Genomic DNA, 18153 nt, shown 5'->3' with positions numbered 1-18153 from the left:
TCACATGACCATTTTATTTTTTTTTTTCATATGAGAGGATCCGATTCATGCAGATTCTTCCCCCAACTAACGAAGAGATCTTGGCAGAATTGCCACATATGAAATTGAGCACAACTTTGCAAAGAAATAGCCCGCTTGTAACATTTTTTAAGTCCGGTTGCGAGGTCTAAATATGAAATGAGGTATGAATCATAGTTCTAATATTTTTATTTTAAAAGAAATTTTATATATTCCGTGCTCCAGATACTAGAAAAAAGACGACAGATCCATTTTATGCTCTGTACTATGAACAAGATCAATTATAACAAATCACACACTCATATTCCGGAAATAAAGAAACAAAGAAATTCCACGGTCGAACTACCAAATGAAAATAGAATAGGCCAAAAATAAAAAGAACTAACGACCGCTTGTTTCTCAAGAAGAGATGAGAAATATGTTCAATATCATTTGATTCAACATTTTCGTCTTTAATAGATTACACATTATATTACTTTGAGAGAGAAAGAGAGACCGCACCATTTAGTAATATTTGGTGGCAATACCTGTAATTGAACCAAACCAAGAACTTCAGCAGATTCATATCTAACCAATTGACAAGTGACTACTGTTAGAGAGCCCAATATCTTGGCTTCACAAAACCCATGCCAGGGTCAGAGTTAAATTGAACCATGAAATTTGGGCCGGTAAAAATAAGTAAAAGAAATTGCATCCAAAGCAATGGCAAAGCCATTTGGTGGCTAGCTGGTGTGTTGACACCAGTCGATTTTCAAAAATATTATATATTTTCAAAAATTATAGTATAGTGTTCGCATTGGTTAGATTTTTAAAAATGATACAACATTGACACTAACTGAATTTTGCTAATTGGGTTTTTTTTTACGCTAGCTGGATCTTTTCTCTGGCTCTCCTGGTACGAAAGGTTCTTGAGCAAGTGGTAAAATACTGATCCAACAACTACTTTTTCCATGTCAGTTACATGGTTGTTCTGTTCCAACGAAGAGAGATTGCTTGTGTAGTTTAAAATACACAGGTTATCGGAGATAAAAAGTACAGTCCCCTGCATCCTCGTGATGGTTCATGCGGATGCATCTAGTGATCTATTCTTCAACGGAGGAACATTATCATCTGCAACAAACGCTTTGGATGCCTATGCAATTATAGCCAAACTAAATCATGTTAACGATGATAGAAGAAGAATGATTTGTTAGGTCGAATCCATTAACAGTGCGAATGCGAGCCGTCGTTCAACAACTTTGACATATCAAAAATATGATGTGGTTATTATTACTGGTAAAATCAAGGAAAAATTTCACTTTCACCCACCCCACTGTGGTTGCAACAATTATCAATTAGCCATGTATCCAAACGAGAAAAGAACTCAGGAGTATTCAGTGTATTTTTTTATTTTATTTTTCATTTTTAATTTAGAAAATCGTTTAGTTTAGTTTTTAATCTTTTCTATTGCAATAGCTTTCTATTATCTATTATATTGCTATATATATATATATGTTTTTTTTTTAGTAAATTATATATGAGTTTGCTTTTTCTATAATCAATGTAGATAACTTATCTACATTGAGCCCAACACGATTCGTTTCCGGTCACCTTATTATCGGGGTACGGCCATGTAGGCTAGCCCCTCATTAAAAAGGATGAGACTAATCTCCCATTCGAGGAAAGAGGCACATCCTCTGACCCACAAAGATTTTTCAAGAATTTGCTTGAGACAGGGTTTGAATCCCTTACTCAAGCAAACCCTTGGGAGCTCAGTTACCAACTGAGTTACCCTCGAGGGTTTATATATATGTTTTTTTTTTTTGGTATATATATATATATATATATATATATATATATATATATATATGTTTTTAATTATAATTTTTATGTGACATTTTTAAAGTTTTAATTTTCAAATTCTTTTTATAACTTTTTTTAATTCTTTTTTCGTTTATGCTCTATATTTGTTTTATTACAATCAGTATATGTCATTTTTTTTCTGAAATTTTAATTCTTTATAATTCTTTTCATTTCTTTCAAACTTTTTATTATCTTTTTTGACTTTTCAAAATTTTCATTTCTATTTTTTAAAACTAATAATTAAAGTTAATTCATTTTTAATATATAAAAATGTATTTTTTATATTAATAAAGTTCCATTTAAATATTGTACATATTTATAAATATATATTATCTTTCAATTTTTAATTTTCAAAATCTAATGATAAGAAAATTCAAAATAATATTATAATTTTATTTGATTTTGTGCATATTTTTTTGATAATATATTTTTATGCTACTTTGTAATAATATTTATATACAAATGCATATAAATAACATAATAAATAGAAATCAAATTTAGCACATGCAAAAAAATATGTAAATATAATTAAAATTGAGTGATAAAATTATTTTATATTATAAAATTAAAAAAATTTATAAAATATTTTTGTCTTTACAAAAAAAATATCTAAATAGATTTAATTATTATGTGACTCGACTTTACATACTTTATACAACTACAAATATATTTTGACTAGTTTACTTAATAACATTTATTTATGAAAAAAAGTTATGCACATTTATTGTTGTTTTGAATAACCTCAAAGTTAATTAAAAACAAATTTATCAGATAGAGATTTTGGGTAGCCAGGGAACGGATCTTATATTAGAACAGGGAATGATCTTTAATGTTAAAAGAAAGAAAGATGTATAATGTTGATGCAGTTTCATGGTGACGTATGTTGTTACACTTTTGTTGGCCTCCACGTAAGCAACGAGGTGACAAACTTGTAAACTACGTAAAACAAAGAATGTCAAAGCTTTGTAACTGTTTACCTTTTCCAATTCATACATTTTGGCGCCAACATAACAAACTCTCTGTTTTCCACTTCTCTTCACCTTCATCATTACCCAAATTCATTCTTGCAGTTCTTGAATGTAGACTAGTGCCCCTCAGGAATGGGAGCTTATCAAAGTATCCATGTTGGCAAAGGTTCATTGAAAAGCTTCAATTTTTTCAAAGTTGTTATTTTATTATTTCTCATTTTCTTCTAGGATTTTGCGTACATAACATCGTTACCAAGTAATTCTTTTGACTCTGAATTTTGTGCATGGCAGCGAAGATCAGGTTTGGATTTAATTTGTTTTCAAAGCTATGCAGTTCTTACATGCTCTCACATCGCAGGTTTATGACAACTCCATGATTCAAAAAAAAAACTACGTTGAGAATGTTTTGTTTGTATATGTTTTGTTTGTATAATTCTCTGACGATGTTTTTCATGAACTTTCCAACAGGATATCTAGTACTCTGCTTTCTCTGGCTAGTAACAGGTGCGCGATTTGGTTTGATTTCTATTGAAAGTGACATCAAATTGGGTTCTTGTATTTCCATCAATAATGAGGTGTAAGTGCATAACCAAGTTTTTTTTTTATTTTTTTTTCAATTTCATTCATTCATTGCAGCCTTCACTTGAAACACCCTGGCTTGTTTGGTAAGAGTGATATTTTTGATGTATGGTGGCATGATGACGGGCTGGATGATTTAAACATCTTGATTGCTTATAGGTTCCCTATAGCCAAATTTGATAGAATGCGGTGTCTTACCATTCAGGTTTGTGTTACATTTGGGTTCAAACTTGATTGTGTATTCATTTGTAGGAAGAAAGATAGCATCATAGCAAGGAACTCATGGCATTGAAATTTTTTTCCCTTTACAGTATTCAGTTTCACCCGAGGTTAGGATCCATGGAATGCCCGTGAACAATTTCTCCCATTCCGTAAGTCAAGATTTAAGGTTGTTTAATTTGTCAATCGGGTTGCATATGAATGCTGAGGCTTCATTCCCTAATTGGATCGATACAACCTCTGCATCCTTGAAGGTTGGTGCAATTAATGTTGGTTTTCATTAAATATTACCATGCATTTCGATTCTTGGTCATTATTGTTGGGATGAGAATTAATGAATTGGCACGATCAATTGTGTAGACTATTCATTTTATGGATGACGGAGGCAGCCTTAGAAGCTTAGATATGGATGGTTTCCCAATGACTCGCAGGTTGATGAAATTTGTTATACTCATTCCTGAGACAATCCGTTTGAATAATTTTTACTTATCATATAGTTTTGAATTCCATATAGTGGAACTCCATTTGAGAGCACGATAGTGCTTAAGCATGAGTCTCGATTTGCAGAAGCAAAAGATCGCCATTTTACTCACGTAAGTTATGTTCATTGGTTATCCAAGAGTGAGAGATACTCCTGATGCAAAATTGTAACCATCCCTTGTGTACAAGTAATTTACTAACTACAAGTTAGTCTATATTCAGTTCAATTTACAGGTGGAACAAGGGTTTACACTTCATCCAAACTTGCTATCCTTCCTTCGGTTTAAATTTTTTGCTTCAGAAGGAACCAAACTTGGACCAGCACTTCTCTCCTACAGGTGAGTTCTATGTCCACGTTCAGGGCTTATCATGCATTACTGCCTTAGCCACTAGGGCACTGCTCAAGCATTAAGGGAGGGGTGGGGTTTGATAAATGTCTCAGGCTCTTAGGTTTGATAATGGTGAGAAATGGAAGCAATTGAGTGAACTATAAGAAGTGATAAGTAAACAATACCATTATAAGTGAAGGGCCAAAAAAAATCTTGATCCGGAAGGATGGAGAATGTCTAACTGGAGGTTAGTATCTGTATTTTGGATCAGTACGCTTTGGAAGTTTATGCAAGAACAGATAACTGTGCACAATAACAATGGCATATAGGCGAAGGTATGGGGTGCATGTACAAGAAGAGCTAAGAGAGTATGGGGTTAATAGTGTGTACATGATGGGTTTAACTCTTTATTTATAGAAGGAGTAACCTCTAGGTGAAGAGTCCTTATAGGAGTCAAATTGTTGGGGAATAGGATAAGTAATCTTCTCGCTTATCCCTGAATCCTATCTCTTATCTCTTCAACTTATCACTTGTATTTAGTTGTTACTTCTGGAAGCTAACAGCCCATAGCATGACTGCAGATCACAACTTGAGATAGTATTCACTTCCAATTTTCTTATCTTCTTATTTGAGTACATAAATCCATGTTTCTTTCCTTGTATTACCCATATCAGTTTTCCAATCTTATCTGGCAGGTGTACTGGTGGTTCAATTGTAGGATCCTTTGCTCCACATCATGCATTTGCAATCGGTGGTCCCAGTAGCGTGCGAGGTTATGGTGAAGGTGCTGTTGCTACTGGACAATCATGTTTAGTATCTACAAGTGAATTGGCAATCCCATTGGTAAAATGCTGGTTACTTTGCATGTTTTACAAAGAATAAGTACTACCAATTGTTTGTCCTTATTTTTTATCTTTCCGATTTTGTTCCCTATGTGATATCCATGTACACGATGTAGGCAGTTCATGCTGAAAATTATGAATGCTCTTTTACTAAGGTTATAATTTATTGGTATTTATCTAGTAAATGTTCTTAGCTTTTATTTTCCCGAGTTGGATTTGGGTTATATCAGTCATTATCCATACAGTTGGAGAAATCATGGCCTCCGATTTGGAGTCCTAGATTGATTGTTTTGGAACCTTGGATATCAACTTGGGGCAAGTATCAGACACTATTTGTAGCATTGTTTGCAAAGACAACTTGTCTTCATGAGTATACTTGCCTTCTGTCACTGGTTCTGTTTGTTCAGATGTAGCATCATTCTTCACCTTCCTACTTCAAAGTCTCAACATTATCTTCCTCATTACTTAATGTCAAAACCGCTCTTTCCTTATACCTTTGGCAAGAAGTTAAAAATCTTGCATTGAGAGGTTACATATTCAAGAGTTTAAATCATTACCAAAATATTAGCTACATTCCATCCTTGATTTAATTTCAGTTTGACTTTTTCTTATATCATTCTCTTAATCTACAGAAAAGCTAGCAAACACGGATGAAAATATCTTTGCTTCAAGTTTTACTGTTAGTGACGGGAAGCATGGCCTTCATTATATATCATGAAAGTCAGATAATCAACGATCATCTTGTCAAGAATAAAACACATTCTAATGTTCTAAATAAAATTTCTAGTACTTGAATATTTTTGGCTATTGGCCCATGATACTGATGGAAATCTCCATACATATCCACTGTAATTCATTTCTAAGCATTTGTAGCATTTATAATTTATACCAATCATTGTTGCTGACCGCCTTTCTTACTCTACTTACAGAACAAGAAACTGACAGGTGTTATCTTCCTGGACTTGGGATCTGACCTGAGGACTAGTCGTCTAGTTCCTGGTGAGTTTCATTGAATCACTCAGAAATCTAGTTACAAATTATTATCCTAAACAACATTAGAAAATATTTCTTACCTTAATAGGCAGTGTGTAATTTAAATTAACCTTTTTTTTTGCCATTGCGAAGTAGGAGCTATCTATAACAACAGTAACCAAGCCTTATTCTCAATAGGTGGGGTTCTTAGCTATATACAAATTGTTAACCTAGCGTTGTGTTAAAGAATCAAGGTCTGTGAGTACTTAGCCTTGGGCAGGATGGTTGTAGGGACTAGATGTTGATATATTCAAGTGTGATGAGTCTCACATTGGTTGTAATGGGCTAAGTGAAGTAAATATAAGTGGATGGACCCATTAAACCCAATGCCTTACAAATTTTGAGTTGTGACATGATGTCAGATCCATTTGTTACAGTTGGCGTAACTTAGCCCATTAGTGATAGTCTTCCGCCACAGACGTCACGTGGACCCGTCTCACACTACTAACACAAATAGTAGCCTCAGCCTTGAAATAGGCTAGATATCTTCAACATTGCTGGCTTTGATATCACTACACATGATTGCATGCTTCTGATTTCTTTAATCCATAAACCATGACATCCCCTTTATAGTATCTCTTGTTTTAAACTCTGAATATGTGCTGAATTGTAGTGGTATCTTAATAGTTTGCTTTAACATTTTCATCCAATGAGAATTGCAGGAAATCCAGGACGTAGGCAGGGTAAACCGGGATCTGGGTTTGGGTTTGGGTATGGCATTCGGTTCAACACCCAGTGGGCAGAAATAAATGTTGATTATGCCATCAATGACTTTCAAAAAAGAACTGTCTATTTCGGATTTAGCAATCTGATTCCATGTTGAATGCATACATGGCTTATTGACCAAATTTCCAAGGCTTCTCCACTCTTTAGTTAGAATGTAACAGTGTGAAGGGCTTTTGCTGTGTCTGGGCCGACAGCAACCTAAGATGTCTGATGTATACATTCCTCATTGTTTGCACATTACAAAAACCATTGTTTCACCAAATAAAGGAAGTCAATGAGCTTGATTAACACCAACGTTTAATCTGTGTTTAGGCTTCCATGTTCATGTTACTGCTAGTGTTAGTCCACGTTTATGGATTCTTCCTGCTACGTTTATGGCATTCTATTTTGCTTTTCTGAACTTACTGGAATGTCCTATAATATACCTTTTGATATAATTGTTCATTCTTATAATATCAGTAAATGTAAATGTAAAAGACCGACATTAAAGACAAACCCCATTCAAATAGGAAACTTTGGTTGAGTGACCATCATAAACACGTTATTCACTACGGGGCAATAAGATTGCGTGACAAAAAGCATTCACATGCTATTTGCCATGTGAAAGAAAGAATCTGCAAATTAACTTGGTCTAGGTCAAAAAAATAATAATTGAAAATTACTCTAACAATTGAAAAAAAAAAATTATCAATTACTATATTGATATATAATTTGTCTAACTCTAATGCAATGTGTTATTTATAAAATGAAAATGTTCTTACCAAGGTCTAAAACTGATTTTTCTTGAGAATATGCTTTTTCGTTTCTCTTGTATACGATTGATTTGCTAAACAAAATAAGGATAGCATAATACCCCAAAAAAAAAAAAAAAAAATTTACTATGATTGTTCAAATATAATAAGTACCGTGAGAAAACTCATGAGACGACCCATATTTCTACATGTTACAAGATTTTATTAAAATAAAAAAAAATCTCACAGACTCATACCTTTCATTATGCAACCATATAGTGTCTCCTAATCTATCAAATGCAACCATGTAGTGTCTAACATCTGAGGCTTTTGTTTAGAAAAAGTAAAAGTGGATGAGCTAATGGGAGAAATAACGATTCATATTTATTTATTTATGGAAAAAATATTTATTATTTTAAAGGATACATTATTATGTCATTTTAAATGAAATTATTGTATTTTGGGGGATTTTTACTCTTTTTTTCTCCTTTACAATATTCTCTTTTACTCTCTTCTCCTAATTATTGTTATCAAAAAAAAAAAAAAAAAGTGTACAGGAAGGTCACAATTTCATCACAAAACAAAACAACACTAGATGGGGTTTGGCATCCCTAGGAAATGAACAAAATCTGTGTGTTATAAATTTATAATGGCTTGTAATTAAAAAAAGAGAGAAGCAGATAAACATGAGCATGAGGAGTGGGCCCTATGCAATTCGATCTTCATTGCTTCTTTTATAGTCTTAAACGGGTAGTGTAACACTCGGTAAGCTCGCACTCTATATAAACCTCTGATTCACTCCTTTCTCCTTCTACCTCTCTTTTTCTCTGTTCCACATCCAAATTTTAAACCGAGAGGTTCTGGTAACTTCTGGAATCTTCCTCTTCCTCTCCCTTTCATCTTCAGATCTGATTTCCGTTTATTCATTTTGTGATGCTTTTCATTTAATTGATTGTGTTTTTTTTTCCTTCTTTTTTTTGGCTAGGAAACACGATCGAGAACTCGCGAAACGGTTTTGTAGAATCTGTGATCTGGCGAGCCATGAATGCTAGAAGGTTCGTGTGGATTAATAAATACTCTTTCCGATTAATCTGTTCTTTCAAGTTCTGTAAAAATCGTGTCGGTTGTTATTCGATTCGATCACGCTAGGAGATAGTTGTTTGTTGCTCCAGATCCGTGTATACGGCGTAGTTGGAGGGTTTTGGATTTTCTATCTCTTGATGACTTGATAAGTATGATTTATTGGTGAATTGCGGATTCTAGCTCTGGTTGTGTTTCATTTTGGCATGAGTCTGTTTTTGTGAAAATGGTATTGCGTGGAAGGAGGTTGGTGAACCGGTGATACCTGTGATTTATAGGTAGAGCGTCAATGCTCTTATTGATCTTAAGTTCCTCTATTCAATTATCCCTTGCATCTTCCAATTGGAATAAGAATAGCTTTGATCATTTGATGAATGATGACTTGAGTTATTGGTGCCATGTAGGTTCCTGTACCTAATATGAGGTGAGGTGTTTTATAACACGATGCAGTCGATTCTTAGTAATTAATTGATTCCCTTCTTCCTTGCATGACCCATCAGGCGGTTAAACCCTTTACTCTTGTCTATCCATGTCAATAGACGCATTGGAGGCTTTGAGTGGACATTAGTAGAGAGATTATTCTCTGAATGTGAGGGAAAATTTACAAAATCAGTTCACTGGTGATGGGCTTGGGGTACCTATCAAACACTTGTGTGACAACATTCAAGAAACATACTAACATTAGCTTGACAGAACAAGTCTGTTGCCATGACTACCAAAAATGACAATGTGGTTGATGTTCATCAGGAAATAAGTTTATGCATGTATTCTCCTGTACTCAAGAGGCTTTGATGAAGTTGTGGTTGGATACGCGAGTGCGTAACATAATAAAAGTTGGTTTGTTGCTAACTTTGTTTAGCAAATATCGAGTTACTTGATGTAGATTTGTAGGGTTTTGCTCCCCGAGATCGAGGCGAGGAGTGATTTTGTACTCAAATCCAAAACTTAACTTCTTTTTCTCTTTCTACTATCTCCCTTTCTTTCAGAAACACACATGCTAGTACAGTAGATTATTTGGTGGAAAATGGGTTCTGCTGCACTAGTTCTTTTTTTTTGTTTTGATCAGTTGTTAGGGGTTATTTGGTCTCTATTCATCAGTTCATAAGGTTATTGTTTAGAAATGCTGAAGCGTATGTATCTTTTTCCCCCGATACTAGAAATGCTGAGACAGCCTTTTTTTACTTAATATTAAATTAATCTAACTCGGATATCTTATGCAATTGTGGAGATGTTAAATGACTCTGATAAGTCTAAACTGTTCAAATGTCTAGAATTGAATATTATCTTGCTTGTGTTTATTATCTGACCATTTTCACTCTTATTATTATTTTCTATATCAAATATAAATTATTTTTTTCTGTTACAGAGACATCCGTAACAACAGAGTTGCTCTTTTTGATGGTATTGAGGAGGGTGGCATCAGAGCATCATCTCTTTACTCATCAACTTCTTCACATGAGATTGATGAACATGATAATGAACAAGCAGTGGATGGATTGCAAGACAGAGTCAATCTGCTGAAAAGAGTAAGTGCACTACCGCTCGCAACATGCCCTAGACTCCCAGTTAGCTCTTCCTGTACATAAATAATTGATGCACCTTGTAATCATTTCTTCATTTTGTTTCAACTATATTTTTTTTGTTCAGAAGTTAAACGTAAATTATACTACAAGAATTGCAACCTTCTGGACTTCAAAATTGGAAATTTGCTTTGATTAATTTTAATTTTCAAATCTTGTTATTAGGGTCCATCTTCTTCGCTGTTTGACCAGATTTATTTATAATCTCACTTCTATAATGGTGTAACTGGTGCTGTTCACTTTTTTTGGTGTATTATAATATCTATTTGGTTCTTGAAACCCTTTTTCTTGTAGTGTGTTTGAAGATCTTGAATGTTTGTAAATGTGTCTCGTAAAGATGTAAACAGGTGTGAAGTTTTGTGATGGTTTAAATTTTTTTGCCGTATCCACTAGAATTGAAGTTTTAATGGGTGTGATTGCAACAGTTGTCAGGTGATATACATGAGGAGGTGGATAGTCATAACCGCATGCTGGATCGTATGGTGTGTACTGTCTACTGCAATTTTTGAAAGTATTTGCTCTGCTATTTATTTGTTCTGTGATAGAAACTGGTTTTAGAATGGATATTTAAAGGATCTTAACACACTTTTTGGGTGCAGTAAACTCGATTTTCTGATATTTCACTAAAAGACAATACCAAATGGAAAAGTACAGAGAAATAAATTACAATTGAAAAGACAGATTACAGTAGATGAAACTATATTACTCGAATTACAGAAATCTATTAGCAAATGGAAGACATAAAGACTGGTTCAGCACTTTCGAGAGGTGCTGATCTCTCCCAATTCCATCCTAGCCTCCCTTCACGTATCTTCTGCCTTTTAACCACTTATCTCCCTTCTACTGCCACCTCAGCACTTCTAATAGAAATGGAGTTTCCCTCCAACAACCTAGCCTCTTGAATATTCCCTTTTTCAGCTGAGTCATCACCTTTAAATAATTCCCTATGGCTTTTCCTATAGTACACTTTGAAGGGGATTGTATCAATATTCCCCTCCCTAGGCCAAAAAATAAATAAAAAAATAAGGTGAACTTCAGTCCTCAAGAACCTTATGCCAGGATCCCATTGCTTGAAATGCAAGAGCCAACTTATATGTAGTGCATGATGAGCTCCACCTGGATCCCATTCCCATATTGCAGTAGCTCTATCGTCCACAAGAAAAAAATGTAATGTATTGAGAGCATTGCTCGCTAAACCAAATTGAAGTCGTAATAAAAGATTGTCTGACATGGGTGTACCTTCCCTTTGTTCATATTCTCTCGAGCAAATTTTCCTTGCTTAACCCACTTTTTGGATGCAGGATTTTCTGGTCCAGATGGACTGATGGGCTCTCACAAACCCATTCATAACATAAAACAGAGACCAAGGAACCTCTGTCATTGAGTTGGGCTGAATTGATAGTAATTTGGGCTTGGTCCACAAATCTACCCCACTCCATCTTTGACTTTCGCTTGGTGATGAAATCTAAAAAGAAGTAAACAGTATTAACCATGTTTGGATATTTTATTACCTTAGCCTCCTTCCCACATTTTTTTAACCATTCGTAGTGTCTCCTTTGCCAATCCTGCAATGGGTCGAACCCTACCACTAATACAAGGGTACCTCGGTAATCCAAACCAGAAATATCCCTCACATTGCATCCGCTCAAGTCCCAATCTGACCTGATTGTCAAAAACATCTTCCAACATCTTCTATCAGTAACCCCAAATGTTTAGCAACGAGTTGTTGAGTTGTGGGATCACCAGTGCCATCAGTGTCCGTTGCTTCCTTTTCTTCGTCGATCTCCAAGAGGTTGAGTTGTGAGATAGTACAGCGATGGGTCGGACACCCATGCTCCTCACCCTCGGCTCCGTTGGAAGCCCCACCCTTTGCTGTTCTCAAAACAAATAGGATAAACAACTTGATTAACACCCACATTGGGGGCGAGCTACTTGTCAGTCCCAAAGGTAGTATGTGTGGCCTTTATTTCATCACCTGAATGGGCCGCACAGGATAAGTGAGTCACGTGCCTCCCATTAACAACATTTTGGGTTGTGCTAGCTGAATGCGTCAACCCTGGTGGGCCATTTTTGCCTAATCTAACCCATTTAGAGTTTCCTCCAACCTCAAATCGATCATGCACCCATGCTCTGTTACATCGCTCACTCTGCAATATTTTGTGATTGTGGCCTTTATCTGCTTCAGACCTAGATTCCGATTCAGAGGAATCTCGACTCCTCTTGCGAGAATGACCACCATGATAGTGCTTGTCTTGTCTTCTTCGTCTTCCCACCCCGTCTTGCTGCTGCTGCTGAAGGATATGTAAGATTTCCATCAACTTCTGATCAATTCTACGACTTCTCTCTTATGCAATTTCGTCATTCCGACGGAAGCGTTCTACTATGGGTTTGAATCCAGCGTCCATATTGCAGGTTAATACCATTCAAAGCACTCCTAGGATCAGAGTGAAATTGGTTTTAGAATGGATATTAAAAGGATCTGAACACACTTTTTGGGCCCAATAAACTGGATTTTCTGATATTTCACTAAAAGGCAATACCAAATGGAAGAGTACAGAGAAACAAATTACAATTGAAAACAGAGATTACAGTAGATGAAACTATACTACTCGAATTACAGAAATCTATTAGCAAATGCAAGACATAAGACTGGTTCAACACTTTCGAGAGGTCCCAATAAACTGGATTTTCTGATATTTCACTAAAAGGCAATACCAAATGGAAGAGTACAGAGAAACAAATTACAATTGAAAACAGAGATTACAGTAGATGAAACTATACTACTCGAATTACAGAAATCTATTAGCAAATGCAAGACATAAAGACTGGTTCAACACTTTCGAGAGGTGCTGATCTCTCCTAAATCCAGCAAAGCCTCCCTTCACATATCTTCTGCCTTTTAATTGCTTACCTCCCTTCTACTGCCACCTTAGCATTTCTAACAGAATTGGGAGTTTCCCTCCAACAACCCAGCCTCTAGAATATTCTCTTTTTCAGTTGAGTCATCACCTCTAAATAATTCCCTACGGCTTTTCCTATAGTACACTTTTAAGGGGATTGTATCATTCTGCTTTAATAATCTGTTGGTATTCATATAGGGCAATGATATGGATTCTTCAAGAGGAGTCCTCTCAGGCACTATGGACAAATTCAAAATGGTATGTAGACTTTAATCCTGTATGCCCTTTTAAGGATTGTCTCCATTTAGTTTTTCATTATTCTATTTATTCGTCATCTTCTGCTTTCCTTTTTAGTTGGGAAGAATAACAACAGATGGGGTGGGGGTAGAGTTGTGTCTTCCTTCTCAGGATTAATTTTTTTTATTTTTCCATGTCTGTTTTGATGATCAACTTTCAGGTATTTGAAACAAAATCCAGCCGAAGAATGTTTTCGCTTGTAGCATCTTTTGTGGTGATTTTTCTTATAATATACTATTTAACTAGGTGATTGGTCTTTCATTCAACTGTCAGCTTTATGTTAGATCCGGAGGGAGGCTACTTTCTCTATTACTGTAATTAATGTTTCTGCTACTTGTAAGATGTTACGTTATGTTTGTATAAAGATTTTAACTTTTTAAACAGGTATTTAACACAATAAGTAATGTCCATATCTAGTTTGTGTATATTTCTTCATTCCCTTTGGTTTAAGTTATGCATGTTTCATTTATACTTTACATCCATCTCTGTCCAGCAACCAGCTCATAAATGTTAAGACTAACCAATATCAGGGCTGACACAAACATATTATATTAATAGAGGAAAAGAAAACGCCAGCGACCAAGGTCTCCCGCCTCCAGAAGCGGAGACTGAACAACCGCCAGTGTCAACATTCATGTACATGATTGTTATCAAAACCAGACCTTAGTGTCTTACTTGTCTAAATATGAATTAGACACTCATTTGGTTATGACTTTGTCTCAACCAAGTTGATTCTCAGGTCACTACAAATCAATTAAAACTCCGTTGAACTTTTTATATTTCATAATTTTTTTTACGTATTTTTATATTACACATGACTTATTTTTTTGATGTGTTCAGATCCGATCAGTCAATTCAAGTGGTCAAACTTGTTGAACCTAAATTAAAAGACTCGCTAGTCCAAAATCAATGAATGGTAAGAAGTAGGCTTTTTGACCCTTATGATCCTTAATTAATAATTAATTACCAAATTGCCCTTCATTCAAAACTATTTCAAAAATTTACCCTCCCCAACAAACATAACACCAATCTGCCCTTGTTTGACCGTTGACCACGAAGCCTACCCGGGTACACTCCTCCCTACCCTGGTATTTTTTGAAATTTTTTATCTACCCGGGTAGAGAGGGGTGTACCCGGGTAGAGTTCTTGAATCTGGAAAAATGGTTGAATTCGTTACCCGGGTAATAAGGGTTGTACCCGGGTAAACATCCAGAGTAGCGTTTTTATATAAATGAAAAAAACTGTGACAGGCATGGTTCATGGACGATAGCAACGAAGATCCAAGGCTTCCTCGCCATGGCAGCCCTAATGAATTTATTTCCATCAACCAATTAGCAGGTCATTACTCTCTCTATCTATCTATAGTTTTACTTAGTTGTGACGTTGCAGAAAAATGGTGAGTTTTGCAGAATTGGGACTCTTATACTGGAAGCTGAATCCAAATGATGTTGAGGAAGATTAGAGAAACTAGGGGATACAATTACATGGTAATGTTGTATTAATTTTTTACTAATTTCATTTTGTTTTCTGTAATCAGAAGGTGCTTCAATTTTTTGCGTTTTCATTAACCTGATAGAAATATAAATCCGAGGAGAATATGAATTGGAAAAAGAAACTTTTTAGCATCTCGGTTATATAAAAACGCTACTCTGGATGTTTACCCGGGTACAACCCTTCTTACCCGGGTAACTAATTCAACCATTTTTCCAGATTCAAGAACTCTACCCGGGTACACCCCTCTCTACCCGGGTAGATAAAAAATTTCAAAAAATACCAGGGTAGGGAGGGGTGTACCCGGGTGGGCTTCATGGTCAACGGTCAAACAAGGGCAGATTGGTGTTATGTTTTCTGAAAGGGTTAAATTTTCGAATTAGTTTCATATGAAGGTCAAATTGGTAATTAATTATTAATTAAAGGTTATAAGGGTAAAAAAGCAGTAAGAAGTAAGAACCCTTAGTGATAGGGCTGTTCTTTTTTTTGAAAACTAAACTGAAAAAAGAACAGCGCTGTTCATCTTAACCCGTATCGATTTGGGTCTGAAAATCTCTAGTTTGGGTTGGGCTGCAGGTTCTGAAATTTCATCCTGATTAAACTCGATTTGATCCCACGGAATCCGACTTTTTTTTCCTCAATTTTTCGGAGACTAAAGACCTTCACCCCGAGTATTTTTCATTCTTTTGAATTTTAAAAAAAAAAAAAAAAATTCGAATTTAGTCCATGTGTTGATTAAAAAGTATTAAGTCTCTCCTGACTATAGTCTCCTTAGCGAGCCGTCCGAAGTTGCTCATTGACATTATTAAGGCAATGAAGCTCGAAGGTGAAATTTGCAACGGTCATTAAATAAATAAGACTTTATCAAATTTGTGAACAACTATACAAAGATGAATACAAATTGTTTCACTTGTTCGAGTTATATCGAAAAAATGAGAGCTTATAATCTAGTTCAATCTTCTTCTTTTTTCTTGCTGGAATAATCTAGTTCAATCTTTGGTTTAGCTGTTGTCTCATGTTTAGCTATGCTCGTACGTAGTCGTTCAACAATTACCCAAATAAGAACATAAAAATTACAGTTTTAAGACATGCTTAAAAAAAAGAAAAAAGCCTTAAAAAGGAGACGGAAACGAATGTTTGAGAAATTTCTCTTACTCCGTACAGATTTTTCCATTTGCCTTCTCTAAATTCGGAATAATAGATTGAAATCATAGTTTTATTATTTAGTATGTTTGAGATAAGATTAATACGGGAATAAAATAAACTTATAATAGTTATCATTCTATTCATTTCTACTAGAATTTCCCAAACATGCAATTGAAAATTTCTTTCAAATTTCATCAATGAACATCTAAATAATGATATATAAACTTTATTATATTATATACTTTTCCATTCTATTCTATATCATTTCGCTCCACTCAACATAAATAATTCAAACAAAACCTTGACCATGTTCCCTTCCTTAGCCGAACGGCATATTTACTTTGTCATAATGGGGGTCTGTACTTGATGTTGAGGATGATTCCTTGTTTTTTCTTTTCGTCTTTTTGGTGCTCAATACCAAGAGTCACATAGTCTTTTTGGCCAAACTCATGAATGTTGCTTCATCTTGCCAGCTAGACTTGCATTCGTTTTTAATTCTAATGCCAGGTTACGTCATTTGGTACAGATACAATGGTACTGGTATACTAACCCAAGCACTCACATCACATCTTTTCTAGCTGGAGGTTGTCTTCATCCTTGGGTCCATTAGTCGCGGAAACTTATTGCTTCCCATTACGGTAAATAAGCGTTGCTTTTATCTTGCTATAAAAAATAAAAATTGTCTTTTATCTCCACCCACTCGTATGGGTCCATTTGTTTGTTTGTTCTACAAATAGATGTGATCATATGAATGAAAATAGAAAAGTCCAATCGAAATAGAAAAAATGCACCAGCCGGGAATCGAACCCGGGTCTGTACCGTGGCAGGGTACTATTCTACCACTAGACCACTGGTGCGGCTATAGCAACGTCGTTTTAATTAAATAATATAATATCTTTCACAAATGTATTCCCCTACCCCACCCTTAAGTATCTTTACACCCCTACTGTTTTTTAGGCATATATAGAATAATTACAGGTGACATTTTTAAGACATAGAGCTTTTTTTAAAAAGTATAATTGATTTACCTTTATGTCCAACCCTCGTGAATACTAACTCTTATTTATTTGATCATGTTTATGTACGTTCCCAGTGTTAGTACATGCCCATAAATTTAACTTCGCTAATTCCAGCCATAGATTTTCCAACCACATCAGCAAAAATGGGACAACGATAGAGGATTTAAAAAAAAATAAAAATAAATGCATTTCTTACAATTAATTGAGAGGCCAACATTAACGAAAAGATGTCAAACGATAAACGGGTAGATTGGGAGAATTGCGGGGCAATAAATAACGCATGATGATGCATCTGATATAAGAAATGACGCACAATAACGAGCATGACCAAAACGGGCATGACATACACTTAAAAACAAGCAACAACTAATGTACATTTGTAGTCCAAGTCAAGCAGAGATCCGTCCATGGCCTGCTCAAATTTCCAAATATATACGCCTTCTATTTGCTCCCTTCTCTTTCAACTTTCTTTTCTCTTTTGTTCTATAATTTGCATCTTCATTATTCATATCCTTTGAAAGTTTGATTAATGTACACGGAAGTTGTTTCATGAATACTACCTATTATGTAGGACACGCGCAAAGATGTGCCATATAATAGCTCTAATATTGTGCTCTTGTAGCTGCATTAAGTATTGTACCTTATCTAAACATCTTATTTAAACCAATTTTGTTTTTCTGTAAGACTCGTGTTTAAACCTCCTCAAAAGTTGAGATGAAAAGAATTCTGTGAAATAAAATGGATATGCTGAAAGAAGAATATACTATACAACTTAACTTCATTACGAGGGAATCCTGGAGTATTAATATAACTGTCCATTTGTGATACGTACAAAGTTAAAAAATAATCTCGTTACAAAAAACAGCAAGGATAG

General features: G+C 35.0%; 2 protein-coding genes and 1 non-coding gene across 4 annotated transcripts; 2 read left to right on the top strand and 1 right to left on the bottom strand.

Annotated features, from left to right (window-relative positions):
- Positions 1–1073: 1073 nt before the first annotated feature.
- On the top strand, positions 1074–7132 carry LOC133310072 (outer envelope protein 39, chloroplastic-like). Its single transcript, XM_061510960.1, has 13 exons — positions 1074–1206; positions 3120–3186; positions 3297–3332; positions 3465–3612; positions 3719–3880; positions 3987–4057; positions 4141–4219; positions 4329–4444; positions 5131–5278; positions 5691–5805; positions 5910–5956; positions 6207–6276; positions 6972–7132. The coding sequence occupies exons 1-13, from the start codon at positions 1074–1076 to the stop codon at positions 7130–7132; spliced, it is 1353 nt and encodes a 450-aa protein (XP_061366944.1).
- A 1395-nt stretch (positions 7133–8527) lies between these two features.
- LOC133310087 (bet1-like SNARE 1-1) lies at positions 8528–14041 on the top strand. Of its 2 annotated transcripts, none has more exons than XM_061510975.1 (6): positions 8528–8629; positions 8752–8821; positions 10213–10372; positions 10852–10908; positions 13525–13584; positions 13784–14041. In XM_061510975.1, exons 2-6 carry the CDS (start codon positions 8808–8810, stop codon positions 13871–13873), a joined length of 381 nt encoding a protein of 126 aa, XP_061366959.1. In that variant the 5' UTR covers positions 8528–8629; positions 8752–8807; the 3' UTR covers positions 13874–14041. The 2 variants fall into 2 exon arrangements, with proteins under 2 accessions (XP_061366959.1, XP_061366960.1); XM_061510976.1 differs by having other exon boundaries at positions 8548–8623.
- Positions 14042–17046: 3005 nt separating this feature from the next.
- TRNAG-GCC (transfer RNA glycine (anticodon GCC)) lies at positions 17047–17117 on the bottom strand. The gene has a single exon. It is a non-coding gene; the product is annotated as a tRNA-Gly (tRNA).
- Between the last annotated feature and the right edge of the window lie 1036 nt (positions 17118–18153).

The sequence above is a fragment of the Gastrolobium bilobum genome, unplaced genomic scaffold (assembly GCF_033153095.1).
Source record: "Gastrolobium bilobum isolate Gb01-03AN ecotype WA unplaced genomic scaffold, APGP_CSIRO_Gbil_v1 utg20487, whole genome shotgun sequence".
Classification (NCBI taxonomy): Eukaryota; Viridiplantae; Streptophyta; class Magnoliopsida; order Fabales; family Fabaceae; genus Gastrolobium; species Gastrolobium bilobum.
This window is presented reverse-complemented; position numbering and strand designations above follow the sequence as displayed.